This window comes from Fusarium vanettenii (assembly GCF_000151355.1).
Source record: "Fusarium vanettenii 77-13-4 chromosome 3 genomic scaffold NECHAsca_71_chr3_1_0, whole genome shotgun sequence".
In the NCBI taxonomy this organism is placed as follows: domain Eukaryota; kingdom Fungi; phylum Ascomycota; class Sordariomycetes; order Hypocreales; family Nectriaceae; genus Fusarium; species Fusarium vanettenii.
The window spans coordinates 43,545-71,107 of NW_003315818.1; the positions used below are offsets into that span (position 1 = coordinate 43,545).

Below are 27,563 nucleotides of genomic sequence, written 5' to 3' on the forward strand. Positions count from 1 at the left end.
TCACAGGACTTTGCCAGTACCCATCTCACACAACACTCTAAGCCCAATTTCTTGACATGGCCTCCAAGATCACACTTTGCCTTCTCTTGGGCTGCGCTCTTCTTGGGGGCTACGGTAGCATGTTTACGTCATACCATCATGGCTTTTTCGATGCCCTGAGCGTTTGCATCGCCGAACCTGCTTCCCCTTCACAGCAGTGTGTTCTAGACATGTCCGACTCTGTCGGGTCACTTTCAAACCGCTACACTGGAATCATCCATATCGATTCTTTGATTCAAGTCCTCCTCGAGTTCTTCTCTCAAGGGTTGAGGAAGGATCCAAACCTGGACGGAATCGACATGGAAGCCTTGCTTGCTTTTGGGTATCTGGCGGCACAGTTTGGCGCTGCGTGGTACCTTATGGCGCTTGAAGGTTTGAGGGTCGGGAACCGAGGCACTATATTGAGTTGGTATGTATTGAAAATGGATTTGTGAAACATACCGGATGAGTTCTGACTGTCATGCAGGACTGGAACCTTTGGCGTCATTTTCCAAGGTGTCACTATCACCATCATCGCCCCAATCTACCTGATGCTTCAACTGCTGCTCTCGTCTCCAACGTTAGAGCCAACTTCGATCCTTGCGGACCCATTTGATCTGGCTCTTCTACCCATATCGACGGTCATATCCTACGTCTTGCCAACGATCGGGCTCTGTCTACCGCTACTTAAGCCCCTCTCTCAGAAATCAAAGCTCATTGCCGTGGCTATTTGGCAACCCTTTCCCTTATATCAAACCGCAATCCAAACTGTTTCACGCCTCTTTTTCAGAAGGACACGCGGGAGGTCCAATAAAATTGCCCAAATCAACGTCAAAGAGTGCAGGAAGGCACTGGGCCAAGCATACACCTTTATTGCCTCCCTTACCATGGGCGTACATCTGATGGTGGTGGGAATTATCTTCACGTCACACACTTCAGATCTGATCCCAGAAGTGTCAGGGTATCACATCTTGGCCCTCACCTCACTCACAGATCCCCCAATTCTAGCGCTTCTAGACCCGCCTTTGTCAGTGACAAGTTCAAGGGAGATTGTCGTGTCGTTTTTGAGGTGGGACGTCTACTGCACCTGCGCTTCAATGGTTATCTGGGCCAGCTACCAGCTAAGCCTTGTGCGTGAATCTTCAAGTATTATGGCTCGAGGCCTTAAGACAGTGCTTTGGGGGTTGGTCGGTGGCCCGATCTTTCCAGCTCTGATGATTCTTTGGGAGAGAGATGATATTATCCTGGGTAGGCTGGAGGAGAGTAGTTGGTATCAGAAGGAGGAGTGAGATCCCCTTGATTCGGGCAAAGACAGAATTGGTATCTTTCAATTCATGGAATCTGTGCCAAAGATAAAAAGAAATAGCCAAATCAATCCAGATGCACAAGACCAGTCTTAGCCTGATCCAGTGCCTGACATTGCAACATCAATGAAGACGCCAGCGGGCGAAGGATTTCTTGCTCGTGGGCCCATCTGGAGTCACTATAACTCCCCTCACCAAATCCGACTGCAGACCTAATCCCTATCGTCGAGTTCATTCTCGTCAGAATCTCGCTCGCCTTCTGGAGCTGGTCTGTTGTTGCATAAGCGCAATGCGACACTAGTCTGATGGAGTGGACGATGACGATTGCCGCTGCTCCATCATAAAGCATGGTGGTAGGCCGTCCAGTTGAGTCGACGTCGCCTAATGCAAACGGAACACTCGTTAACATGTCATCAATAGCTTTCCTCACGTCTGATTCTAGGATTGGGATACATTCGGCCCAGAAGTCATGGTGAGAGTTATCCTCTGTCTCCTGGACCAGCTGCAGTTGACTGTGATATGCCAACATTGTCAATAGTAATATGAGGAGTGCAGAGCGAATCAGGATGATGATACAAGCTGTCTCAGAGTCGCAGTACGTCATCCTTGAACTCATTTCTCCGAGCACGGTTGGCGCGGCTCGGCCTTCAAAGGTGCTGTGCCAGTACGACGGAGCCTCCTGATCCCAGACGTGAAACTGGTCGAGCATGTCAAAACACTCTTGCAATAAGAGTTGCTCGTCTTCGGGTTCAGCCCTGCTTTCGGTGCGTGGCCAAGGATCATTCCCCTCCTTCTTCTGTACAGCATACTCCATGTGTTTTGAGAGGCGATGCCGGAGTGACAGGGTTCTTGACATCATGGATAATGCCCGGAGAAGAGGATCAAAGAGCCCCATGACTGTAGCTATGGCACCGGGGTCGGTGTACGTATCGTCTTCGTGTAGAAAGGAGTAGATTTGCTGTCGTCGTGTCCCGTTTAGCAAAGAGTCGGTTGATCAAGATGACGCGTCTACTTACCAGCCGTAGATGAGCCAGAAGAAAAAGCTCAGCTCCCCTCCTGGTGCCAATCTGGCATGGCCCTCGCTTCTCTAGTAGATAAAAAAGCCCTGGGGCATGTTCCTTTGGATCACCCAAGCCCTCTCCACTGATGTCCTATTTCCAGTCAGCGACAAGTCCAACCAGTGGGCGGATAGGAATAACACGTGCCTTGAAGGTGCATAGCAACAGAATAGTAGCAATCACTTTGTCGTCAATGGCTTGACTATCAGTCTGGATGCTCTCTTGCAAGCTTCTAATGGCTCGGCCATAATTCCTAAACGAGTGCGTCCGAAGTTCCTCGCCCCCAAACTGGTTATATGCCGCCATTTGAGCGACGCTGAGGGTGGCTGTTTCGAGCAGGCCATGCTTGTAGTGATCGTAGAGGTCGGGGAGAAAGGTAAAATGGCCGGGGAACCCATCGCCTTCATCGGGTGATACAAATCGACGGACGAAGTAAGAGAGAGATACGTTATCGTGGGATTGCGTCGGTTGTCGAATGATGGTTCGGGGGAGTTGGTCGTGATCTTCAGTTCCTGCAGCGCCATCCTTGACTCGCCTGCGAGACTTGGGCGAGACGCTCCCCCCAGTCGTCTCAGAAGCCTGAGGGCTCGACGCGGTCGGTGAAGCTTTCTCGAGCCCGGGCTTCTGTACAGAGGAATGTCGAAAATGAAACTGGTCAGTGTATCCGAGGCAGGGCTTGCCGTAGTTGTAGCATCTCCGACACGTGGGTTTGGCTTCGTCGCACTTGATGAGAGATATTATCAGTCTTTGCACAACGGGTTCTACGCGTGGCAGAAGTTTCCTCACCTTCACCTTGCGCTGGCGACAGCGCAGACAGCCCGTGCTGAAGCGGCCTGGGAAGACCATGTCGAACTGGCGATACTGATGTCAGAATGCGGAGACGGAGAGCCCAAGACTGTCGGTACTGGGACCCGCGGACGATACAGATTGCGGAGAACGGAGTCGGAGAGATTGTTGAATCTGGGGAAAAGAGGAGACGGTCGGTAAACGCGACAAGGGAGATCAATAGCGTCGACAGGGGTCCTGGCCAGGATCGACATGCCGAGAACCTCAATGAGCCAATGACGCAGGCAGAGAATACAACCAATCTGATTTCAGTTTAGCTTGCGAATCTTCTCTTGGTTTGGATTTGGACCTCGGCAGCGCCTGAAATTGAGACCGTGAACTCCGTTACCGAGAGTCCTTCGAGTAGAGAGAACAGCAGCAAGTAGAGCAAGCTCATCGAGACGTATCAAGTAGTGATATATAATACAACTGCTGTTAGTCGCACAAAGATGATTGTACCCAGTGCCCACAAAGTTGCTTTCAACATACCTAGTCCTACCCTTTTGTCTCTTCCATATACAACCTCAAAATGACTTCACTGCTCTACTCCCCTGCGATCGAGTACATCTCGCAACTCGGTCGAATTATCCTCTCCCCCTTCTTGACAGGGCCATTGCTTCTCATAGCCACCCATGCTCCCCATCTTGCCCACGATGCTCTTGCCTCTGTCATCAGTAGGCTGCCAGACTCAGTCACGGCATCTTTGAAGCCTGCAACTATCAAGCTTGCTTTGCAAGTTCTTGTGGGTCTGGGCTTGATCAGGTCCCTCAACAAGACCCTCAACACCATGGCCCACAACTCTTGGCGTCTGAGAGCAAGCAAAGGCTGGGACTGGCCAAACGAGATCGCCGTCGTCACCGGCGGTTCGAGCGGAATAGGGAAGGACATTGTCAAAAGGCTTGTCAGTCTTGGTGTTCAGGTCGCTGTCCTGGATGTCCAAGACTTGCCAAAAGACTTGCAAGAGAACCCACGTGTCTCTTTCTACCACTGCGATGTTACTTCTGCCGAGTCTGTCGCAGAAGCTGCCGACGCTCTTCGCCGGGAACTTGGGCATCCATCTATCCTCATCAACAACGCCGGCATCACCAAGCCAACTCCCATTCTCAAGATGCCCGAGTCCTTTCTCCGGAGAATCTTTGGCGTCAATGTCATGGCTTTGTGGTTCACCACCCAACAGTTTCTTCCCCGCATGATACAGCTGGACAAGGGTCACGTAGTCACAGTTGCAAGCATCGCGTCTTTTGTGGCACTTCCTACTGGCGCAGACTACTCGGCCACAAAAGCTGGGGCATTGTCATTTCATGAGTCTCTGGCGTGCGAGTTGAAGCACTTCTACAAGTCTCCAAATGTCTTGACAACTGTCGTTCACCCCAACTTTGTCAGAACTCCTTTGGTTGAAGATTTTGCAGATCACCTCCAAAGCTCAGGTGTTCGGTTTCTCACGAGCGATCAAATTGCTAGTGAAGTTGTTGGGCAGATAAAGAGCAGGAGGGGTGGCCAGCTTATTATCCCACGGTCTGCGTCGGCCATCTCGGGTATTCGAGGGTGGCCGACCTGGCTTCAGGAGTTGCTCCGCGATGGTATTGGGAAAGGCGCAATGCGGTAGATGAGAATCTGTGAATATGTACCGAGCTTAGTGTATGTAGAAGCTGGAATTGAATGCACTGGAAGATGTCTTATCGGAGCCAAATAGCACGTGTAACGAGCAAGCTGTCCATATTCCTCACCGTGCTCACGTGAATAAGAAACGCGATTGACTACCAGCTAGAAGAACTGGGTGATGCGTGATTTGAGAGTAACAAGAACTGGTGTTGCAGTGATCCCTACTGATCTCGACACAACCTTTAAAGCAGATGCCGAGGTATGTTTCCTCGCTGGCGGGCTATGTAAGGGGAGCAATCCCTCCCGTCCCGCGTAAAACGTTTTTACACTGTCAACCTTGCTTGAACCTACGACAACCATCAAAGAAACAACACCTTGTCAATCAATCTGCCCAAGACTTTAAACCTTTCACCATGGCTGCCAATTCTCCCTTGAAAGCCTTGTTCGCCTACATTTATGTCCTCCTTTACTCGCCGTGGCTACTCTCTCACTTTGGTCTTGACGTTGCCCTCTGCCTGCTTCCATGGGCACGGCCTTCCCGGCAGTGGTCACTGAACCAGGCTGCTCGCATGCGCGTGGTCAGGCTATTGCTACTGTACTGGTCGCTTACGAAAGCCGGAGATAGACTCAATCTTCGCCCGGGACGAGAGAAGAACCGTTTCGAAGTCGTCGCGGCGAGGTCTCCCAAGCTATACAGAGGAGTATTAGCAGACATTACCATTCTGCCTGCTCAGCTGGGCTTGACTTGGATACCAGCACGACCACCACCTCCTGAACTGGTACGATCGAATATGATGGTAGCTCTTCACTTTCACGGAGGCGCCTTCGTTATCGGTAACGGCCGTGATGAGGATACTGGGTACGTTGCTCGATATTTGATAGAGCAAACAGGCTGCACTCATGTATGCACGCCGCAATATCGCTTATCTAGTAGCGACGGCGGGCGCTTTCCCGCTCCGTTACAAGATGCTCTCACGGCATATCTCTGTCTGATCCAGACCAAAGGCATCCCGGCCAGCCAAATCATCCTATCCGGTGATTCGGCGGGAGCCAACATTGCACTTGGACTGTTGAGGTACATCCACGAGTATGGCCAACAGGACGATATTCCATTCCCTCGAGCCGTCACTCTTTGGTCACCTTGGGTTGATGTGAGCGCAGCGCTCGAGCAAGACATGACGAAGTCGCCCAACTACAAGACCGACTATCTCAGCAAAGAGTTTGGGCGATGGGGTGCCTTGACAATCTCGGAATCTGGCATGTTTGACCCGTCGGGCCCATATCTATCACCACTACGTCACCCCTTCAAACCGGACGTCAGCATCCCGACGTTTGTCAATGCGGGAAGCAACGAAGTCCTCTATCACGATATCCGGGACTTCTGCGAGCGCTATCAGAAGCATGGTTGGATGATTCACCTGGACATCTCTGAACACTGCCCCCACGACATTCTTTTGTTGGGACCTCGGGTCGGGTTTGGGGCCGAGGCAGAGAAGGCAGCAGAGCACGCAAAGGATTTCCTTATTGAGGCTGCGGGCATCAATCTACGTAGTTACAGCCGAGACTCATTGTCGTAGAGTAGTAGCTTCTCTCATAGGTAGATCCGCAATTTCACATGCATTCGATTCAGAGTCAGCGGGGTAACTCGCTCTGTAATGACGCGCAACTGTCATGATCATGGGACTCTCAACGGCTGGTGTGCATGTCGATAGTGAAGCGGAGCATCGGAGCAACTGATAATTCCTTGCCAGCCGAAGGTTATGCAGTCTTGACAGCCAAGTCGCGTAGTTGCATTCGGCTATGCCCCCATCCTGAGCAACCCTACCTCCCGCTAACGACTGACAGGTTTGTGTGGACTGCCTAACCGGAGGGGGACAGGATCGTCCAAGGCGCAGAGGTTGAGCACGTCTTTCCCCGCATTGTCTATCATGAAGCCGACCCTCGAATGGGGTTCCCTTGTGCGGTTTAGCTTGCGATCTTGAATCTGGTTCCGCGGACACCGCGCCCCGAAGGAGAAGAGGGACCACATACAGGTCCGATGTGATCATCCGACACGATCTTTAGCATGAAATGCGTGGTTTTGAACGAGTTCACATGTTATCAGTTGCTCTCTCGGAAACTAGGCTATAACTGGGCGGTTAACTTGACGCGACACGGCAATTGAAAGACACCGACGCCGGCAACCGAGGCTCCAACACGCGTTGCGCCACCCATGCAAGGGCAATGACGATGGTGGAGATATTGATGTCTAGACAATATATGGTCATCGCTGAACAGCATTATGTTTCGCTCATGAGTTAGGTATTTAGAACTTCTTTGTTTATGCAGAAACTTGCAAGCCTCCTGCTTATTCTCAACATCTTTTGAACTTCATTTTGATCAATCATCTTTAAACGCGATGGGCAATCACGCAGAAGAACCAGTCGCCAATTCCACCATCCAAGATGGTTTGTTCTTCGATGTCATCATCATCGGAGCAGGCATCTCTGGAATCAACGCTGCATACCGCATCCAAACCGAAGGACCATCCGATCTCAAATATGCCATCCTCGAAGGCCGCGACTCCATCGGAGGTACATGGGATTTGTTTCAATATCCCGGCATTCGATCGGATTCCGACATCTTCACATTTGGCTTTCCGTGGAGCCCGTGGAAGCACAACGAATCTTTGGCTGCTGGTGATAAGATCAAAGACTACATGATCGAGTCCGCTAGATCAGCCGGCATTGATCATCATATCTGCTACAACCACACTGTGTTGACGGCAAACTGGCACTCCGGAAAGAAGACGTGGGAGCTTCAAGTGACTCGGCCGGGAGAGGATGAGCCTGCCCTCTTTCAGGCCCGATTCCTGCTCCTCGGCACCGGTTACTATGACTACCAAACACCGCTCCAGACAACGATCCCAGGGATCGAGAAGTTTGAAGGAAAGGTCATCCATCCCCAGTTCTGGCCCAAGGACTACGACTACACACACAAAAACGTCGTGGTCATTGGGAGCGGCGCCACCGCTGTTACAATTGTGCCATCCATGGCCGATAAGGCGGAACGGATCACTATGCTACAAAGAAGCCCGGGATATATCTTTCCCTTGCCATCGAATAGTTTCTTCACAACTCTCCTTTTCACCATTCTACCCGCAAGTGTCGCCCACTTTCTCAACAGGCTTTTGTGGCTGTTCAGGAGCTATTTGACAACACTTCTTTGCAAGTCATGCCCTGGTTTGGCCAAGAGAATCATCAAACACGTCACTATCAAGCAGCTCCCTCCCGATGTCAGCTGGGACCCTCACTTTAAGCCTCGATACAATCCATGGGAACAAAGATTCTGCGCCTGCATGAATGGTGACTTCTTTGCCGCCATTCGGTCAGGTAAAGCGGACGTCGTCACTGATACGATCAAGACGGTCACTGAGAAGAGCATTGTGCTTCAGTCAGGCGCAGTCTTACACCCGGATGTCATCGTCACGGCCACCGGCTTAAAGCTGCGATTTGGTGGAGGAATCAAGTTCGCGGTAGATGACCAGCCCTTCAATGTCGCAGACAAGTTTGCGTGGAGGGCGGCCATGCTCCAAGACGTCCCCAATCTTCTCTTCATGACAGGCTACGAGAATGCATCGTGGACACTTGGGGCCGACGTCAGCGCTCGGCTCTTTGTGCGCATCCTCCAGAAGATGAAGCAGCGAAAGGCGAGTGTTGCCGTGCCGCGGAACGCTGCGTCCAAGGACATGCCGGTGAAGCCCATGATGAGCTTGAGCTCAACCTATCTGAAGAATGCTGGGGCAGTGTTTCCAAAGGGCGGAACAGGATTATGGAGCCCAAAGTCCAATTACTTTTCCGATATGGCCGGGGCCAGCTGGGGAGATGTGACTAAAGACTTGGAGTTCTCGTAGCCTGTAGGAAGAAGTATGGTACCTGTGAAAGGTTCTGTTAGGGTTGTCAATTGGTATGAATCTGAATATGTAGAGAATATGTTTTATATTTTTTAACATGAATCATGCTCCGATGTTGCTGCAGCGAGTCGAAATTGTTTCATGAGTCTCGACTGAATGGTTGAGAGTCACAGTCCCTGTTTTTTCCTCACATCGTTTTCTCGTCCAATCATTCGCAATGAAGTCTTGAGGGGACCATGAGATCGCATTCTAAACTCCTTAAGGGCCTAACCAGATCGTCTTGATGCCCTTGAGTGCGGACGTTGCCCGATCGGTTCGCTTTGCGCCGTTATCACAGACCATGTATATCCTGCAATGACGTCTCTCCTCCGGCCGAGAGATCGGCTTCGCTACGTGCGGGGTACATTAGCTCCTACCAGTACTGCCGAAGCCCCAAGATGCTGGTTCCGAGACACCAACTCCAACGTTCCTCGTGGCTTTCCCGATTCAGGACCACCTTCCGAGCAGGTCAACACCGTTGAGTTGGCCAAGGCGAGACTTGACCTTGTTTAGTTCTATCATAGTGACTATGATCATAGCCGAGGAACAACAAGCTGCGGAGCTACCATCCGCTTCGGCCAACATCCTCAATGCCCTATCAGATAGCTTGTGATTTCGTATCCTTCAACATGCGGCACAAATACTTAGACATCACACTCAACCCATAACACCCCAACTGGTCACACACAGCATTACTTTTCCGCATATTCTATGAACGTTTTCTTCTCTTGTAGCCTCAATCAATCCTCCTCGACTATTAGCACTCTAAGTCTCACCATGTCAACTCCGTCGGAGCCCGGTACTCTTGGCAATTTGACCATTGACGAAGAACGCAAACTCCAAGAGGCATGGGTGCACTTGCTGCGACTCTGTGGGCCTTACTGTGTTAGCCACGATGCTCCCCACAGAAGCCATGAGTTCCAGCATCACCTCAAGGACAAGTCACCAGAGAGTTTCAGTCGCCTGCTTTGGGGAATGATACTCGCCGATCATCCTGATGCCACTGTCCTCCGATTCCTCCGGGCCCGAAACTGGGATGTGTTGAAGGCAGTCAACATGCTCGTCTCTGCAGTCAACTGGCGAGGCGAAAGGCGTGTTGACGAAGTCATTGTTGGAGGAGGTGAGAGTGTCAGGTTGAAGAAGACGCAATCTGTGGACGAAGAAGCGTTCATCATGCAATACCGCTCTGGAAAGAGCTACGTTAGAGGCACCGACAAAGACGGACACCCAATCTACATCATCAGAGTTCGACTTCACGATCCACATAAGCAGTCGCCCGGCGCCATGGAGACTTATGTCTTACACAACATCGAGACCCTCAGAATGATGGCACGAGACGCCCATGATAAAGTCTGTCTGATCTTTGATCTGAGCGGATTCGGCCTGCGAAACATGGATTTTCATGTTGTCAAGTTCCTCATTGAGATCTTGGAGGCCAGATATCCTGAAACTCTTGCCTCAGTACTTGTCCACAACGCTCCGTTTGTCTTCTGGGGTAAGTAGCCTCTCCGTTACCTTGTCGATGTTGAGATTCTAACCTCATTGGATAGGCATATGGAGTGTCATCAAACATTGGTTAGACCCTGTCATCTCGTCCAAGGTTCACTTCACCAGCGGCACAAAAGCCTTGACAAAGTTCATTGCCAAGGAGAACCTCCAGACATCTTATGGGGGTCAAGACACCTGGGAATATAAGTACATCGACCCAGTACCGACTGAAAATGAGAGGATGCAATCAGAAGAGAAGAAGCTCAAAGTTTTGCAGGAAAGAGACGAGCTGATTGATCAGTTCAATCGATTGACGGCGGATTGGGCGTCTCTTGAACCAGAGTTTGTTCTAGGAAAAGAGAAGAACGAGGAGAGAGATCAGCTGGTGAAGGTGCTTCAGCTGAATTATTGGAAGTTGGATCCATATGTCCGGGCGACAACTTACTATCATCGAGTTGGGGTGGTAAACAGGGTGGGAGATGTCGACTTCAAGGCTGCTAGATAGCTGTTTCTTGTATGTGCATTTGGCAATGATTACAATCCCGTAGTTTGCAAGTAAGAACCATGGTTAACTTGGCTTATTCTACCTCCGAACAGTAGTTGTTATAATGTTCATGATTGTACTAGACTGCCCCTTCACCCTCACTCAATACTAATATAAAAGTACATGCGATTGGTCAACACGCGTCTTTTATCACGGCAACCAGAGAATCTGGTTCAGGTGAGCAATTAACCACAAGCTTCTTTGCCAGGTAGGACACTTCACAATAACAAGAACAACTTCACCATCCGACAATCTTCCTCGGGACACCATTCCAGATGGTTTATTTGGACTTTTGAGGCGAACCGGGAGTTTGCAAATGCCTCTCAAGTTGTTCAAACCTGGCCTTTGCCTGGAGAATGACCTATCATTCATGTCTGTTGGTGGTTGTGCTCGCACGGTTGCAGGATTTGGAATAGACTCGGCGCTATTGATTGTGACACTCGTTATCACAAACCCCCCTTGTCACATCCCTGCCAAGGCAATTTGGCTATCGCCATTTAGGCAATCCGTGTTTCAAGATCCTCAAGGAACTTTTTGTGACGGAAATTGCTCTGCAACCCGTCTCGCCGATCCTCACAGCGGGCGGCTCATGTGAGCTGCTCCCGAAATGAGATAGCTTGCGAGGTGCGGACAGGAACTAAAAAGATCGGCTCAACGATCCGGCTGGGCCAGAACCAGGTTCCCCGCGTTCACGGCCGAGGAAACAAGAAATCGTCTGGGGTAATCGTGGGGAAGTGGACTCGCCTGCCGGTGTTTGATTGCAGTGCTAATCAAAAGCTCGTGGTTGGGCGGGCCAGTGTTATCTTGTATAAACACAGCAATGGCGTGTGATCTTCTCTCCGCCCTTGCTGTATCGACAAAGACGGGACCAGGACCAACTTTTGCATCTCCCAGGCCGTTTTATCGCAGTCATGAAGATTTCCAACCTGTTCGTCGCAGCTCTGATACCTCTCAGCCATGCATCCCCCAAGATCGTCTCGGCGCCTGAGCTGCAGCTGGTAGAGCTCCTGGAAAAGCACAACCTCGCGCTTGTTCCTCGTTCAGAGTTGACAGATGCGCTGAAGGAGCTCAATGTGCTACTCAAGAGCAGCGCCAGTCTCCGATCGCCAGTCTTGCTCAAACGCCAAAATTCCACAGACTCAGGTTCCAGCTCGAGCTCAGATGATGGAGAGTCTAGCCGGGGCATCAGTATTCCTGGACTCGGTGACCTAGGGGAGTCTCTCGGCGGCCTCACCAAGGCGCTCGGAAATCTCGAGGGCCTTTTGAAAGCTCTCGGTGATTTGCTCACCCCCGAGTTTCTCCAGGCTTTCCACGATGCCATGGTCTACCTCGCCGCGACTTTGAAGCCGCCTGTTCCCAACACCATCAGGGCGCTTCTCACAAAGGCTGGTCCACTTATAGATGTGGTATCAGAATTGGACTTGAAGGGACTGGTCGATGAGATCAAGGATGTCGACATCGCTGGCATTGTCAACAAGGTCCTCAAGCTCCTCACAACCGACAATCTCAACAACATCGACAATCTTTTGTCAAATGGTGCAGCTCTTCTGACACCCGGCTTCGTCAACGGCACCCAATCTCTCATTCAAGATGTTTCGCCATTGCTGGGTGATCTATCGCCGTTACTCAAGAAGCTGACGGATCTTGACCTCGATGGGATCCTCCAAGCTTTGGAACCTCTTCTCAAGAAGGAATCGATCGAGGATGTCGTGAAGCTAGTTGATAGCGCACAAACATTACTGTCGCCTACTTTCGTCAAGCAAATCCAGTCCCTCGTCAAGGACGTCTCACCCTTGCTGGGTGATTTATCACCACTCCTCAAAAAGCTTACAGATCTGGACCTTGATGGCATTCTTGAAGCTTTGGAACCGCTTCTCAAGAAGGATTCGATCGAAGACGTTGTTTCTTTGGTCAAGAACGCAGGAAATCTACTGTCGCCAAATTTCGTCAACCAGACACAATCCCTCATCGAAGATATCGGCCCCGTACTTGGCGACATCTCACCACTTCTGAAAGAGCTTACAAAGCTGGATCTCGAAGGCCTCCTGGAAGCAATTAAGCCGTTGCTCACAGAGGACTCGATCAAAGGCATCGTCAGTTTGTTGAAGAATGCTGGCAGCCTCTTGACACCAAAATTCGTCGATCAAACCCAGGACCTCATCGGCGGGATTGGCCCAGTAATCAAGGACCTTTCTCCGTTCCTGAAGGAACTCACCAAGTTGGACCTCGAAAACATCTTGAAAGCGCTGCAGCCGCTTCTCAAGGAAGACTCTATCAAGAGCATCGTGGGCCTCGTGAAGAATGGAGGAGACCTCTTGACACCCAAGTTTGTTGACCAGACGCAAGAGCTCATCGGTAGCGCATCGCCGCTGATTGATAAATTGTCTGATATTGACATCAAGGGGGTTCTGGATGCTTTGAAGCCGGTTCTTACCAAGGACTCGATCCAGGGAATCGTGCAGCTCTTGCGCAACGCAGAATCGCTGTTGACAAAAGATACTGTCGCAAGTCTGAAGTCACTTCTTTCTACTGCATCGCCTTTGATCAAGAAGCTCTCGGATATTGATCTGAAAGGAGTTCTCGACGCCTTGGCACCAATCTTGACCAAGAACTCGGTCCAGGGCATCGTGAACCTGCTACGAAATGCCGAGTCGTTATTGTCCAAGGAGGCCGTCGCGAACATCAAGTCTCTATTGTCAAGCGCTGGGCCACTCATCGAAACCCTTTCAGACATTGATCTCGCAGGCGTCTTGAAATCTTTCGCGCCGCTGCTTACCAAAGACTCTATCAATGGCATCGTCGGGCTCCTCGAGAACGCCGAGTCTCTTTTGACGAAGGCCACGGTCAAGGATATCAAGACTCTCCTTTCAAGCGCTGGCCCTCTCATTAATGGCCTTGGCAAGCTTGACTTGGAGGGAGTCCTTGAGGCACTACAGCCCCTCCTGACCAAGAATTCCATCAAAGGCTTGGTTGACTTGCTCGGAAACGCTGAGGATCTCCTAAGCAAGGACACCGTCAAGAGCATCAAGTCACTTCTTTCAAGTGCCGCCCCTCTTATCACTGGTCTTGGCAAGGTTGACCTGAAAGGGGTTCTTGACGCCCTACAACCACTCCTAACCAAGAGTTCTATCAAAGGTCTGGTTGATTTACTTGGCAACGCCGAGGATCTCCTGACTAAGGATACTGTCAAGAGCATCAAGTCACTTCTTTCGAGCGCGGCTCCCCTTCTCACCAGTCTAGGAAAGATTGATCTGAAGGGGGTCCTTGACGCATTGGCACCCTTGCTCACCAAAGATTCCATCAAGGGGCTGGTTGGACTTCTTAACAATGCCGAAGATCTTCTCACCAAGAATTTTGTCTCCCAAACGAAATCGCTGATCTCCAAGGCCGCCCCTCTCCTCGACAGCCTAGACAAGGCCGACTTGAAGGGCTTGCTTGACCAAGTGGGACCACTCTTGAAGGAGATCAGCAAGCTTGATCTGGACAAGCTGTTGGCTGCCGTCCAACCCTTGCTCACGTCTGATTCCATCAAGGGTATCGTTCGCCTCCTCGACAATGCTGAAGATCTACTGACGAAGAAATTCGTCAACGAGACTCAGTCATTGATCTCTGGTGCTGTTCCTCTGATATCTGCACTCGGCAAAGTTGACCTCCCTGATTTAATCGATCAGATCTCTCCTTTGCTTTCAGAAATCAGCAAGATTGACCTCGTCAAGCTGGTCAAGAAGCTATCTCCGCTCCTTGATGAGATCAGTGACCTTGACATCAAAGGCCTGTTCGATGCCATCTCGCCCTTGCTCTCCCCTGACGGCGTGAGGGGCATCACGGAACTGCTGGGCAATGCGGAGAACTTGCTCACCAAAAAGTTTGTCAATCAAACACATACTCTTATTGACGAAGCTGTTCCTCTGGTCTCGGCGCTGGGTGAAATCGACTTGAAGAAGCTTATCCGTCAACTGCAGCCTTTGCTTCAAGCACTTGGGGAGATCGACTTCAAGGATCTCATCGAGAAGGTCAAGCCATTGCTCAATGCTCTTTCGAAGATAGACCTAGCTGGCTTGGTGAAGAAGATCCTTCCGATACTTGATTCACTGGAAGAGATAGATATCGAGGCCCTTTTCGATGCCTTGAAGCCCTACCTTACTCCCAAGACTCTGAAGGGTTTGCTTGGTCTTGTGGGCAACGCAGAAGACCTTCTCACTGCCAAATTTGTCAATCAAACTCATACCCTCATAGGAGGTGCGGTGCCATTGATCAACGTCTTGAACAAGGTCGACATCGAAGGACTGTTCAAGATAGTCGAACCACTACTGAAGGAGTTGGACGGCATTGACCTGACGGGGCTCGTTGATGCTGTGAAGCCTCTTCTCAACGCTCTCAAGAAGATCGACATCAAGGGAATTGTTGAGCAGGTGTTGCCGTTGATCACGCCTTCCAGTGTTAAGGGCATTCTGGGGCTCTTGGGCAACGCTGAATCCCTCCTGAGTCGGACATTTGTGTCACAAGTGTCGGAGCTCATTGGTGATGCAACACCGGTAAGTACGCCCACATCATATCTTTGAAACTGTCACTAACTGAGATCCAGCTCGTTGCTACTGTAGCAGATCTTGTTCACGCTGTGCTGAAGGAATTGATGGGACGAACGTAATGCCGACTTGGGAAGGACACAGGGAATTGGAATGGCGGATAGCTAGTCAGGCAAGGACATATGACTCTGGGATTCTTAATGCGGGCTGATAATGACAAACACGATACCTTTTGGCGTACGGCGTTTAATTGAAATGTTTTGACCAACTTGCATTGTAAACGCTCTGTGCTTGACTTGTCTGTTCTGCTCGAAACACTACAATACCAAAGCCACGGTCATCTAGCAAAATTCCTTCAGAGTCGCCAGATACGCCCTTGGTCGACGCCGTTTCCTGTCTCTGATGTCATGTCGTTCAAATTCGATACATCGTTATCTTGATGCCGAAGAGTTCAGCTGGCATGTGTTAGTCGCGTGGGTTACGGTCGCACTGATGGAAATCTACCCCTGTAGCACATTCTCGCAAGCTAATCTCCTTGGGGGCTCAGCAAAACAGGTTTCCGCATGGGTTCCGCACCCCCCTGTTGGCCGCTATGTGATGGAGGGTAGTGGTCATGCGTCCCGTGTCTTAGGTCGCATCGGGGTATGGTAGTGCCAGAACTCCGCACGACGATCCGGGATCCGGCATGTGAAAAGTAATGACCATCGCTTCCCCAGTGGGCTTTGTCTCACACAGGGACCACAGTTGAAAGCAGGCCTCCAGCCGCCTCGTTCCTCAACTCTCCATCTCCTGGCTACAGCAGCCGAGCAAAATGACTTCAGACAGGGTCAATGTGGAGTCAGAACGGGCTGTTTCGCCCCTTGACGAGACAGCCCGTACAGATGCCGCACCGGCCGCAGACGTGCAGAGCGACAACGCTTCATCAGACGACCATGTTCGGGACAAGGTTGTCCCAGGCCCCAGCAAACGACAGAAGCTCAAGCAGCATTTTGGACGCTTCAAGTGGTGGTATCTTCTTGGACTCATAATTCTTCTCGCCATTCTACTCCCACTCTTGTGAGTTCCCAGCCCGAGGCAGGAGAGATCTCAGCTAACAAAGACCACGCCAGCTTCAAAGTCATCATTCCAGCGATCATTCAGAACATTCTCAATGGCCAGAAATTGCAGATAACCAGCGGTGCTCTCCAGGCTCTTTCGCCAACTCACGTCAACATGAGTCTATTCACGTACCTGGACACGCCATTGGGTGTAAAGATCGACCCAGTTGATCTCTATTTGTACAACAAGAACACGAACCCCTATTCGCCATTCTTCAAACTTCACCTTCCGGAGCAGCACGTCAATCATAAAACAGATCTCGTCATCACGAACCAGACCCTTTTGGTGACTAACGAGACAGAACTGCTAGTATGGTTCAACCAGTTCTTCGACCAGCCGAAGGTCAAGTTGTCCCTCCAGGGCGAGCCCACCATTCACCTCGGCACTCTGAAGTACAAGCGCAGCCTTGAGAAGACGATTGAGGTCCCTTCTCTTACCTACCTCGATGGCTTTGGGTTGCGCGACCTGGAATTCATGCTCAAGTCAAACGATACGAAATTCAACATGAAAGGGCATCTGAACATCCCAAATTCTGGAGTGCTGACCCTCGGGTTGGGTAACCTCACCTTCAATCTCATGTCCGGGGAAACAAGGATTGGTTTAGTCCACCTCTACGACCTTCAACTGAGACCTGGGAACAATTCTGTTCCTTTTGACGGGAACTTCTTTTTCGATGAGCTTGTGCCCAACCTATCAGAAATCCTTGACAGCCAGCAAGAACCCCTTAGTCATGGTTACATCGAGCTCGCGGCAACAGGCAACTCCACCATAGTCAACGGAGAACACGTCAAGTACATCGAAGGCGTTCTAAACAGGAAGCACATAAAGTTTACCGTCCCTGTCATAACACTACTCGGCGACGTTGTAGGCGGCTTGCTAGGTGCAGACCAAGGTTCTCTACTTGGTATTTTCGGCGGGGCTATTGGGAACTCTACCTTATTCGAACATTTACTTGGCCATTGGGAGGGAGAAAGCTCAGCAGGAAACAGGACGAGCGCACGAAGCGTGATGAAGAGATCACAGTCGAGCAGACCTTGGGTGTGGAACCTCTTGAGGTTGGGGCTTAAAGCTAGGAGCAGGTAGTGACAGCCATTCTTACTTAGAAAATACACTTGGAGGTTTGACCAGAGATAACCCTGGGAGATGGTACCCTGTAAGGGAGGAGTATGTGTCTTGGCAGCGCAGGATTCTCGCAAATGCCACCCACTGCTGGGTTGCCCATCTAGCTCCCGTGGCGTGGTGGCATGGAGATATACACCACACCAACAAACGTTAGATACAACGTCGCTCAATACAGGGCTCATAACTACCTAATACAGAGCTCCATGGATAGTTACATACAGCTCTATAAAAAATTGTTGCCACTGGCAGACAGCAGTTAATTATTTCCAAGTTCGGAACTCTTCCAGCCAGCCACGTCATGGCCTACAGAACTGTTGGTAAGGTGCTAGAGTGACTGGTTATTCATGTTTGGCTCTTCTTATCTTGGGCAGCCTCATAAATATTCAGCAAAGAACTTTCAGGCCTTATGAACCGATTGGCGAAGATGACAGGTAGCTAGCTGAGCCACAACTCACAAGGTCAGTTGTAGAAATGTCTGGATCCTGGGGTCTAGAACGAATGTGGGACAACACCCAGACCGACCATTATCCTTGACCAGTAAGGCGCAATCAAGACTGCAGAATATGAGACATTCACTCATGACTATTGAAATGTCCAGTCTGGACCGCAGTCTATCGTTGAGCTAAAGTTACAGTCCCAAGCTGATGCGGGCCGAACCACCAGGTATGGAGACATACACCGACAAGATGGCTTCAATATTGGACTCTAACACGCTGTCTGATTTTTTGGACAATTCGGGGCGAATAAGGAATATTTTCGTTTCTTATGTCTATATATCCCCGTCCTCGAAAGCTTCCTTGCTCCTTTCCACGCGTTGTCTTCACTACAAGCCCCAGTTCTGTCCCCATCAAAAGACCTTATCTTCACACGTTCTGCCAACTCAGAAACCAACATATCCACTATTAATAGCTTTTTTAATGCCGGCGAACTTATCGCCTGCACTATTAGGCTCCTTCCCCGGTCTGAATAGGGGTTCAGCAGCTACGACCGCCATTTCTAACAGCCTGGCAAACGCGGCAGTATTAGCGTTATATTTAAAGATAATATATACGCTAATAAAAGTTTAGAAATTCGCCGGGATATTATATGTCAGCTCAGATAATAATAATTAATAAAAAATATAAAAGAAATAATATAATAAACTTTTTTATATTTTATAACTTATTTTTAAATTTACTAAAGATATTTATTACTCTCTTACTTAAAACCCTACTTTTTATTATTAATTTATTAGTTTCTTAATATAGGGCGTACTAGAAAAGTGGTAAACATACTCCTAGCTCTTTGCTTAAGCTATTTAAGCTAAGACTATTAACGTGACCAGGGTCCTCGGCTGCATTTCCATGTTCTCCAAACCTCCGCCAGAGCTCCTTTAACATTGGTGATAGATGCTTGAGGTGCTCTATCTGGAAACGCTGCTGAAGCTTTCGCAGCATGGATTCTACCTCGTTCTGTAACTGAGTACTGCCGCCGCATTCGTTGCCTACCACGATGAGCGGCCAGGTCATGATGTTTATCATAGTAATCGAGTGGGTTTTGTAAAGGTTAAGGAGGGTGTAAAGGCCAAACATAATCTCGCGCATGTAGTGTTCCGAGACATCGCGCCTATGAGGTGGCAAAGGGGCGAGAACATTACCACGGAAACCTCCTCTCCAGAAATACACCAGAGCGGCTTTGCGCATCACCTCCCACGCTCCGGTCAACGCAACGGCCATGTGGCTTGCCAACCTGCCCGGAATTTTGGGAGGCTTCCAGAGAATGAGAGAAGACTCAATCTGGGAGAGAGTGGCATCCGGAATGCCGTTGATAGCCAAGGCAGGTTCCGGATGAAGAGTGGCGGTGGTTGTATGTTGAACAGGGTGGCTTTGCCGGTGTAGTCGGCTCACTAGATCGATAACGAACGACAAGGTGTCATCATCTGGCTCCTCAAGGATGGTCGAGATGGCTGCTATGATGGTAAGGAGGGACTTGGGATACCCCATAATCACCTCGAGGGCACAGAAATCGGGGCTCGGGGGTGTCTCAGGGGGGTGGATTTCCCACCTTAACCAGGCGTTGTGGCCCTTTTGAGTACGCCCCAGAGCGAATGCTCCAATATCCAAGCGCGCAACCGATTCCTTGACTAGCCGGCCGATGCTACTATGAGTCGTGATGGATGAATCCAAGGACTCAACGAGCGATATCATGCCGTGCATGTGGTGGGACCATTCGTGGGTATCTTCTGGCCGCATGGTTCTGGGAAAGCCGGCGACAGTCAGCAGCAGGGCTGACCCCAGCACTTCAAGTGCGTCATTCTCGCAAGCATTGTTGGACTGCAGCGCCAATATTCTTTCTCTCAAGGTGGACAGAGCGACCTGGTACCTCTCTAGAGCCGCAGTTGATTCCGGGAGACGCTGGTCCTCATAGCACAGGCTCATTTCTTGTCGGATCTGAACACGGAGTAGACCTGCCAGGGCAAGCAAGGCATTTCGAATGGTGGGACACCAGTTGGCAAGGGGCAGCAGCTCATCCAGGAACGGAAGACCCGAGTTGTTGATGGCGGTGAAGCGCAGCCTAGAGACTCGAATAACTGGACATGAGCGAGTGAGCAAGCGAAATGCTCAACGTGATAAGCATAGCTACATACGTAGACGGATATGTTGGTTCTCAGGGCCGGATAGAATCAGGTTGCTTCTATGTAGGCCACGGGAGACGGTCATGGTGAGGGTAGACGGGTTTGCTGTAGATGTTGGTAAAAGTGATGTGCGGTATTGAGTCATGAAGTGAAGGGCGTGGGGTTACTTCTGATGGACTTCCACGTGCAAGGTAAGATAGCTATGGGATCCGCGGAACCCGAGCCAATCGCCCAAAGCACCTGGCCTAGGCTAGAACGAGCTTCACTAATAGAATTTGATTTAAAAAACTATCAGCCTAGGTAAGTAGTTAATCAACAGCGCTTTAAAATACCTCAATTAGACTAGACTTAGAAAAAAAAAATCTATCCTAGAGCCGCAGGCGGGTCGAAAAAACACCGCCGGTACCAGCACCAAAATTGTATGGGGAGAGCGGCGGTGATTTCTTCGACCCGCCTGAGCCGGAAACAAAGGTGGTTTCATTTGGGCGGGCAGCCCTGTTTTCCAACCCCTCTCTTCACACCTCTCCCCACTAGCTAGCCATGTCAGCCTCAACAAGACCGCACGGCGCTCGCAGCTGTGACCGATGCTTCAGCTTGGTATGTGACCTCTATTGCCTCTATTTCTACCATTCCAACCCTCATCTGTAGAAGACACAATGCGACCTGGCCGAGGTGTGCGGCCGCTGCCGACGTCTTGGCCTTGAGTGCACCAATGTGAGGCCCATTCGGCCCAAGGGTCGGCCTCGGAAGCTGGAGAATCCCAATCATCCCAAGCACCCGACACTGGCTCGCCTTTGTTCGCCGATCTGATCAGCTGCTCGTTGGACCAGGTCTCAACCCAACATCTAACTCCCGCAGTCGCTAGTACCCTGCTAGAGCACATGGCCTCTCTCACTCATGGTCACGGCTTCTACGCCGCCCTGCTGTCCATACCCTCACTCACAGGACCCTTTCGTGACTCCAGAACTCTGGCGAGCCCTGAGACCGCACTTACTCCCACCTTGGTCTGCGGCCTCCTGGCGGTAGCGCTGGATCTGTTTCAGCAAAGTCACCTCGTAGTCGACCACCAATCAGCCAAGCTAAATGGTGAATCGCTCCGGGCGAGCTCGTTGGCGCAGATTCCCCACATCTTGTCACGGTACGAAGCCTCTGCCTCTGACGCCCTGTCGTTACTCTTTCTCAGTTATACATGGTGCTTCACACGCGAGCACATGGATGTGTCGGTGAGATGGGCCACTCTTGCGCGAGTCATCATCACCGATGCCATCAAAGCCCCGAAATCTCGCCCTCCGGCTCTTCGAGACTTAGAACAACGGCAAGTCATCTCTAAAGAAGTATAGCTCTTGCCATGGTTGCTAACAGTTACGATTCAAGAGTTTGTCTTGGACTGGGTCTTCATGAATGGTATTGCGCAATCTTGAATGGTCCTCTTGTCATTCTGCCAAGTTTTCTAACGATTTCTATCGCGTCCGTAGTGTTCTTGGTTTGCTTCATTATGGCCACGTCGTTTCAATCTCACAGAAAGGATTTCCCGGGTGCCCGGTCGCTCTGTCGGGTTCGTTACAGGGAAGCGAGCCAGGTTCTGCTCTTACCGGCTCGCGAGGAGGATCCTACTTTGAACTCTTCACTCCACTAATCAGGTACGGCGCAAGGTTCTCTACCTGGGACTATGTTCCACACCCTCAGACATGCTCAAGGTGTACTCTAATTCACATTCTACTAGGATTACGACTCTTATCCTCCAGGAGCCTCATCCTGGAAGTCGAGCTTGGAGAACTGCGTATGACAGTCTTGAGGAGTTTTACATCCTCTTTCCTACCAATCTACTCATGCTAGATAATGTCGAGTTTCTATATCAGGCGGAATCAATGATATGGATGCACGGATTACTCATGATTCTTTGTAAGACCTTCTTGTACCCTCAGCCACCCCCAGCAGCTTTGCCATGGGCTTGAATCCTCACGTCTTGGATAAAGGCTAAACTGGTGTTTGCAGATGTAGGCAGAGACCTGTCCACTATCATGTTGAGACCCAACGTGCTCAACGATGAGACACTGAGACACGTTCTGGGTCACTCGTTGCTTCTAGGAGAGGTATGTTAACTCAAGTAAAAACAGGCTGTTCTGTAGTCCAATCAGCAACCACGGGCAATGAAGCTGTGGAATATAATAGGAATACTAATCTGTTCGACATAGATTCTCGCTACAGTAGAGAGGCTTGGAGGCGGCTTCGAGTTTCTCTCACCTGCGCTCGTCTTCTTCCTGCTCATCTCGTGTGCAGTTCATATTGCCACTCTTGGGAGATACTTGCCCGATCCGACGGATGCAGTAGGAATGACAAATGCAGGGCCCGACGTGCATTGGGCCTCAGAACCGCCCATCCCGGAAAAGCTCGTCGAATCGAGCTGGGCGCATCTTCAAATCCTCTCGGCAATCCGGACGCAGTGTGATAGGTATGACTCGCCACTAATTCTGGATATGCAGAGGCTGCTTGAATCCTGTTACAAGCACCTTGTGCTTGGAGATGCGAAAACTGAAGCTATACCGGCCACGACACTCATGCTTTACCGATGGAGTGGAAGTGGAACAGGAATCATTCCATTGGAGTCTTGGACAGCGTTTGCCGAATGGACGTTCCCATTGCCGCCAGGGGCGGATATCCTTGAGTGCCTGGCCAGTCATAGTGAAAACTCAAGGGCCATTATAGATGAGGTATGTTCACCAGCCAGTAGGATCTGCGAGAGTGGATGTTTCGACTTGAGCATAGTCATAGCCTGATATGCAGGACGATGTTTCAATCCCCTACTCAGCCTCCTGTATTTTAACTTCAAGAAAATACGATATTCTGTTCCTTGATATCGTGTTCGATGGATCCTCGTGGAGATCTCATCAATACTAACAACAAGACAGCATGCATATACTAGTGGGATGAAGAAGGCTATGGGTGACATTCTGTTTTCAGACCGTCGCTGTTGACACTTGTACTATCTACGAAGGTTAACGATTGGTGATTGCTTTTGATCGATTAAGAGCTTGATTCATACTATGATGAAGCGGCACTCTTTGTGCATAACGTCTTGGACAAAGCTGTGCAGATAGCCGTGCGTGGGTAACCCTACGTCATACGACGCTATCCCTCGAAAACCGCCTTTCTTGGGGTCCCTAGTCACAGCGCCCGCAGGTAATTACCGGGGTCCCTCCCATTCCTGGGCTTGTGGTCCTCGCCATGCTGAGGGGCTGTGGGGGTGGGTGTCAAGCGAGAAAAAAGGACCGTCGGGGCATTTTGCACGTTGTGTCTGCGTTAACAGCGGAATCGCAACGCGAACACGACCGATAGACGCCTAATTTATAAATATCAACGTGGTCCCGTCATATAAAAGTATGGCCCTACTTAGATCTTTATGCGCGCTGTTGATCTAATATCCCGACGTCCACATTCCGAGCACAACTACTAAAAATGCCTCCGACTATCTCCGTCTTTCCTAACCTGCCAGCCGTCGAACCCGAGATATACCATGGCCCGGGACTGTACTCGGATCTCGTCGGAACAGAGTAAGCACCACTGTACTGACTGTTTTTGCTGTAAGTTGGCACAGTGACGGTCGCTGACTTTGCAGACCTGGCCAGCAACCCCTCGTCGTGGGTGTTTGGGACATCCTCGACTCTGATGAGCCGACATCGCCCGTGATTGCTGGGACAGATGAAGCCAAATATGTTGTCAAAGGTATGGTCGGATTTCTCCTCCATCGTTTTACTACTAAATATGAACATAAATACTAACAACCTACAGGCGAAGCTGTCATCAAGAACGAATGGACCGGGGAGACCCACAAGTTGGAGCCAGGGTCTTTGCTTTGGATCCCGGAGGGTGCAAACCTATCCATTGTGTCATCTCATGGATGTAGAGCTGTCTACTTTGAGGCCAGGCAAATGGCGCTCTCCCAGGGACAAGGCTCAGAGATAACCGTGGAGACCCTGCAAACCAAGCTGGACAAGGCTGTGGCAGATTTTATCCAGCAAAATCCATCTTCCAAGAAGGCCATCGAGAGAGCATGCGAAAGCCTTCCCGGCGGCACAACGCGCGCGGTCCTCGAGTCGGAGCCTTTCCCCCTGGTTGTGCGTTCTGGCAAGGGATCGGCGCTGACCACGGTCGATGGAAGGACGTTTGTTGACTTTGTTTCCGACTTTACTGCCGGCCTCTTTGGGCACTCTCATCCCGCTATTCAGGAAGCTATCCTGCAAGCTGTGCCAAACGGCTTCAGCCTCGGCGCCGTGACCGAGTTGGAAGCCCAGCTAAGCGAGTCCATCAAGGCTAGGTTCCCTTCCATCGATCTGATCCGGTACTGCAACTCGGGCACAGAAGCAAACACGTATGCTCTAGGTACAGCGCTGGCCTACACAGGCCGCCAAAAGGTGTTGGTCTTTGATGGTGCTTACCACGGCGGCACCCTCAGCTTTGGACATAGCCCCAACTACCTCAACATCCCCTACGACTATGTCGTAGGCACGTACGGCGATATTGAAAAGACGCGAGCTGGGCTGAGTTTCGATATCGGTGCCATCATTGTGGAACCCATGCAGTCCGCGGGCGGTATGCGGTCTGCAGGCAAGGAGTTCCTCAAGTTCCTGCGTGACGCCGCCACGACGATTGGTGCGGTCCTTATCTTTGATGAGGTCGTCACATCTCGACTTGATTTTCACGGCATGCAGGGCGGACTGGGCGTCAAGCCTGATATGACGACGCTCGGTAAGTACTTGGGTGGTGGACTACCCTTTGGTGCCTTTGGCGGGAGGAAGGATATCATGGCCCAGTTTGACCTCAAATCTGGCCTGGCTAAGAAGCTCTCCCACTCTGGAACTTTTAACAACAATATTTTCACCATGACGGCGGGCGTTGCTGCATCGAAACTTGTCACCAAGGAGGCGATCGACAGAATCAATGCCCTCGGCGATAAGTGCCGGGAGGGGGTCAGGGCCATAGTCAAGGAAGCTGGCAAGACTGACGAGATAATTGTTCTCGGTGTTGGCAGCTGCATAGGTATTCACTTTCGGGGGCAGAGCGGCGACTTACTCAGAGAGCTCTGCTTTTTTCACCTTCTCTCCAAGGACGTGTGGATTGGACGACGCGGTTTCTTGGCTCTGAACTTTGCTCATGATGATGATAATGTTACTAAGTTTCTCCAAGATTTCAAGGAGTTCTTAACCTTATATAGTTGTTATTAACTTATAATATAATTAGGTGGCTTATTATTTAAGCTACTTTAAGGCTAGATAAGTAAGAGGTCGCATTAGCTATCGGAGTTGGACCACAGCCAGAATCCGAGGCCTCGACGATTGTCGCGATATATTGGGAAAAGGAGATCCGTCTCATCTCAAAGAAGCCATTTCCGTCGCCACCTTGGTGATCCTTTGCGGCGATAGGCGCTCCTCGTTGATCAAAAAGGCCTGAGGGAACCAGTCGCCAACGCTTTGCCCAAGCACCATGCTCGCCAGAGCCTCACCAGCCAGCCAGCAGTACGGCATACCATAGCCATTGAAGCCGCCCACGATCCACTCTCCGTTACCTGAGCGACCAGTAACTTCGGTAGAGAGACCGCCAACGTACGGCGCTCTGTCTGCAGTGAAACCCATGATGCCACTCCACGCACTGACCAACGGGTCTGCGTTGACATCTGTGTAGTTGAAGAACTTGGGTAGGATCGTCTTTAAGTGGTCGACGCAGAAATCGCTGAATGCCGTGTCGTCCCCTGTCAAACTGTCGTCTATGCTGGACTTCTCACCACCGATGAAGTAGTATCCAGTCTTAGCGTTCTGGGTCAGGTACCACAATCCGTCGGCGACAGTCTCAGTTTTCTCGTCATAGAATGGCTCGTAGTGAAATCCATATGAATCTTTGGCTCCGTTGTTGGGAACATTGGGGCCAAGATCCTGGACCGTCATGGTCCCACGGAGAGGAAACAGGAGACCACGTAGACGGGGCAGCAAATGGCTTGCGTAGCCGTTGGTGCAGTGAACAACCTGGCCTACTCGAGTCTTTCCACGGGGAGTACTAACAAGGTACGTATCGTCGGTATAGTCTATACAAGTGACGGGGGTGTTGGTCTCAATGCTCAACCGTCCGGGGTACTTGGCCAGCAAATTCTCAAACACCTTGGTGATGACCCGATATGGCCACATGACTCCAGCGGGGAGAGTTAAACCGCCGACGGAACCATGGACGCCGTGATTCTGTAAAATAGCAGGTAAGAAGGGGTGTGTACAGATAGAGCTGGACACAGGGACAAGTAATCACCTTGAGAACAGTCTCACTGTCGATCATGTTGTATATGCCACCAAGGTCTGGGTGATCCTCTTCCATCTGTTTGATGCTGTCTTTCATGGCAGCAAACGAGGCCTCGTCCAAAAATGTCCTCACCTTTGTCACATCTCGATACTCGCTCTCCTCTGGAGCGTACTCGGCAATTACTTCCTTCATTCTGTCACACGTCTTGAAGCTAAACGCTGCTATCCTTCCTGCCATTTCGCTTCCGAAGTGTGCCTTGTACTTGGCGTAGATCTCGCCGGCGTTGGTGGCCAGCTGGCCTCCATTGCGGCCTGTGGCTCCCGAGCACAGGGATCGTGCTTCAAAGACGATGATCTTGGAGGATGGATTATTCTCGAGCAAGGTCTTCGCGACGCTGGCGCCGGTGATTCCAGATCCAATGACCGCAATGTCTGCCGTTTTACGCAGGGTGCCAGACTGTGTGTTGGCCAATGGATGAGGAACATGCTGCCAGTAAGACGAGGTAGGGTTCTGACGAGGGAGACCCGGATCCCTCGTCATGTACTCCTTGACTAGCTGAGCTGCTCAACCAACAAGGTCAATATCTGGCAAACGAGGTGATAGGAGGAGGCAATGACTGACTGAAGTCCTCTGTCATGGTGTCTCGTCGTGGCGGGTTGGGATCTGATACGTCCGTAGAGAATTGGGCATTGTGACAGATGGAACTAGCTGTTTATATCTTAGGGACTGAGCTCACTGTTGTGTCAGCGATAGCAAGTGCCTGTGGGCAAGTTGTTTCATGCTGAGAAATGGAATCCGCGGATCCCGGTGACTCAAGGACCCCGCGCCGATGCCGAGGCCCGGCCAGGAGTAGCTTGGCTAGCCAACATCACTCGGCGAAACTCCGACCTGGCGCCGCGAGACCCGCATTGGAAAATCGCCGGCGGGACATTTCCATTCAGGCAGGGGTACAGGGTATTCACGCAGCGCAGCTTTTTTGATGGATCCAGATAAGAGTCCCTGTGGTAGAAGCGAAAAGGTGCAAATTTGATGGAATACCTTATCAATATGAGCAGACTCGCACATGTCGAGGCGATAACCACACTTTTTCCTGACTCTCCCTGTTTTTATGAGAGGAGGATGTCAACACACACCAGCAGTTGAGACCAGGA

General features: G+C 50.8%; 12 protein-coding genes across 12 annotated transcripts; 9 read left to right on the forward strand and 3 right to left on the reverse strand.

The window, feature by feature from the left end:
• Positions 1-56: 56 nt before the first annotated feature.
• On the forward strand, positions 57-1,307 carry NECHADRAFT_34855 (uncharacterized protein; the record flags this gene model as incomplete). Its single annotated transcript, XM_003040301.1, has 2 exons — positions 57-448; positions 506-1,307. The coding sequence occupies 2 exons, from the start codon at positions 57-59 to the stop codon at positions 1,305-1,307; spliced, it is 1,194 nt and encodes a 397-aa protein (XP_003040347.1).
• Positions 1,308-1,668: 361 nt separating this feature from the next.
• Positions 1,669-2,872, reverse strand: NECHADRAFT_15414 (uncharacterized protein; the record flags this gene model as incomplete). Its single annotated transcript, XM_003040320.1, has 4 exons — positions 1,669-2,080; positions 2,132-2,280; positions 2,327-2,473; positions 2,522-2,872. Coding segments are annotated over 4 exons (1,059 nt in total), but the record flags the coding sequence as incomplete, so codon positions are not given.
• An 862-nt stretch (positions 2,873-3,734) lies between these two features.
• On the forward strand, positions 3,735-4,811 carry NECHADRAFT_34821 (uncharacterized protein; the record flags this gene model as incomplete). Its single annotated transcript, XM_003040302.1, has 1 exon — positions 3,735-4,811. One exon carries the CDS (start codon positions 3,735-3,737, stop codon positions 4,809-4,811), a length of 1,077 nt encoding a protein of 358 aa, XP_003040348.1.
• Positions 4,812-5,220: 409 nt separating this feature from the next.
• NECHADRAFT_34839 (uncharacterized protein) lies at positions 5,221-6,384 on the forward strand (the record flags this gene model as incomplete). Its single annotated transcript, XM_003040303.1, has 1 exon — positions 5,221-6,384. The coding sequence occupies one exon, from the start codon at positions 5,221-5,223 to the stop codon at positions 6,382-6,384; it is 1,164 nt and encodes a 387-aa protein (XP_003040349.1).
• Positions 6,385-7,205: 821 nt separating this feature from the next.
• NECHADRAFT_34820 (uncharacterized protein) lies at positions 7,206-8,699 on the forward strand (the record flags this gene model as incomplete). The annotated part of the gene is made up of 1 exon (XM_003040304.1): positions 7,206-8,699. The coding sequence occupies one exon, from the start codon at positions 7,206-7,208 to the stop codon at positions 8,697-8,699; it is 1,494 nt and encodes a 497-aa protein (XP_003040350.1).
• An 816-nt stretch (positions 8,700-9,515) lies between these two features.
• Positions 9,516-10,731, forward strand: NECHADRAFT_34800 (uncharacterized protein; the record flags this gene model as incomplete). Its single annotated transcript, XM_003040305.1, has 2 exons — positions 9,516-10,233; positions 10,289-10,731. The coding sequence occupies 2 exons, from the start codon at positions 9,516-9,518 to the stop codon at positions 10,729-10,731; spliced, it is 1,161 nt and encodes a 386-aa protein (XP_003040351.1).
• A 950-nt stretch (positions 10,732-11,681) lies between these two features.
• NECHADRAFT_34827 (uncharacterized protein) lies at positions 11,682-15,418 on the forward strand (the record flags this gene model as incomplete). Its single annotated transcript, XM_003040306.1, has 2 exons — positions 11,682-15,305; positions 15,356-15,418. 2 exons carry the CDS (start codon positions 11,682-11,684, stop codon positions 15,416-15,418), a joined length of 3,687 nt encoding a protein of 1,228 aa, XP_003040352.1.
• A 689-nt stretch (positions 15,419-16,107) lies between these two features.
• On the forward strand, positions 16,108-17,477 carry NECHADRAFT_34831 (uncharacterized protein; the record flags this gene model as incomplete). Its single annotated transcript, XM_003040307.1, has 2 exons — positions 16,108-16,352; positions 16,406-17,477. 2 exons carry the CDS (start codon positions 16,108-16,110, stop codon positions 17,475-17,477), a joined length of 1,317 nt encoding a protein of 438 aa, XP_003040353.1.
• A 1,292-nt stretch (positions 17,478-18,769) lies between these two features.
• On the reverse strand, positions 18,770-20,062 carry NECHADRAFT_34796 (uncharacterized protein; the record flags this gene model as incomplete). Its single annotated transcript, XM_003040321.1, has 1 exon — positions 18,770-20,062. A coding segment is annotated over one exon (1,293 nt), but the record flags the coding sequence as incomplete, so codon positions are not given.
• A 608-nt stretch (positions 20,063-20,670) lies between these two features.
• Positions 20,671-23,077, forward strand: NECHADRAFT_77162 (uncharacterized protein; the record flags this gene model as incomplete). Its single annotated transcript, XM_003040308.1, has 7 exons — positions 20,671-20,727; positions 20,961-21,464; positions 21,577-21,770; positions 21,854-22,032; positions 22,126-22,223; positions 22,326-22,841; positions 23,054-23,077. 7 exons carry the CDS (start codon positions 20,671-20,673, stop codon positions 23,075-23,077), a joined length of 1,572 nt encoding a protein of 523 aa, XP_003040354.1.
• A 982-nt stretch (positions 23,078-24,059) lies between these two features.
• On the forward strand, positions 24,060-25,352 carry NECHADRAFT_34859 (uncharacterized protein; the record flags this gene model as incomplete). The annotated part of the gene is made up of 1 exon (XM_003040309.1): positions 24,060-25,352. The coding sequence occupies one exon, from the start codon at positions 24,060-24,062 to the stop codon at positions 25,350-25,352; it is 1,293 nt and encodes a 430-aa protein (XP_003040355.1).
• Positions 25,353-25,496: 144 nt separating this feature from the next.
• NECHADRAFT_77164 (uncharacterized protein) lies at positions 25,497-27,049 on the reverse strand (the record flags this gene model as incomplete). Its single annotated transcript, XM_003040322.1, has 3 exons — positions 25,497-26,357; positions 26,422-26,972; positions 27,034-27,049. 3 exons carry the CDS (start codon positions 27,047-27,049, stop codon positions 25,497-25,499), a joined length of 1,428 nt encoding a protein of 475 aa, XP_003040368.1.
• Positions 27,050-27,563: the final 514 nt, after the last annotated feature.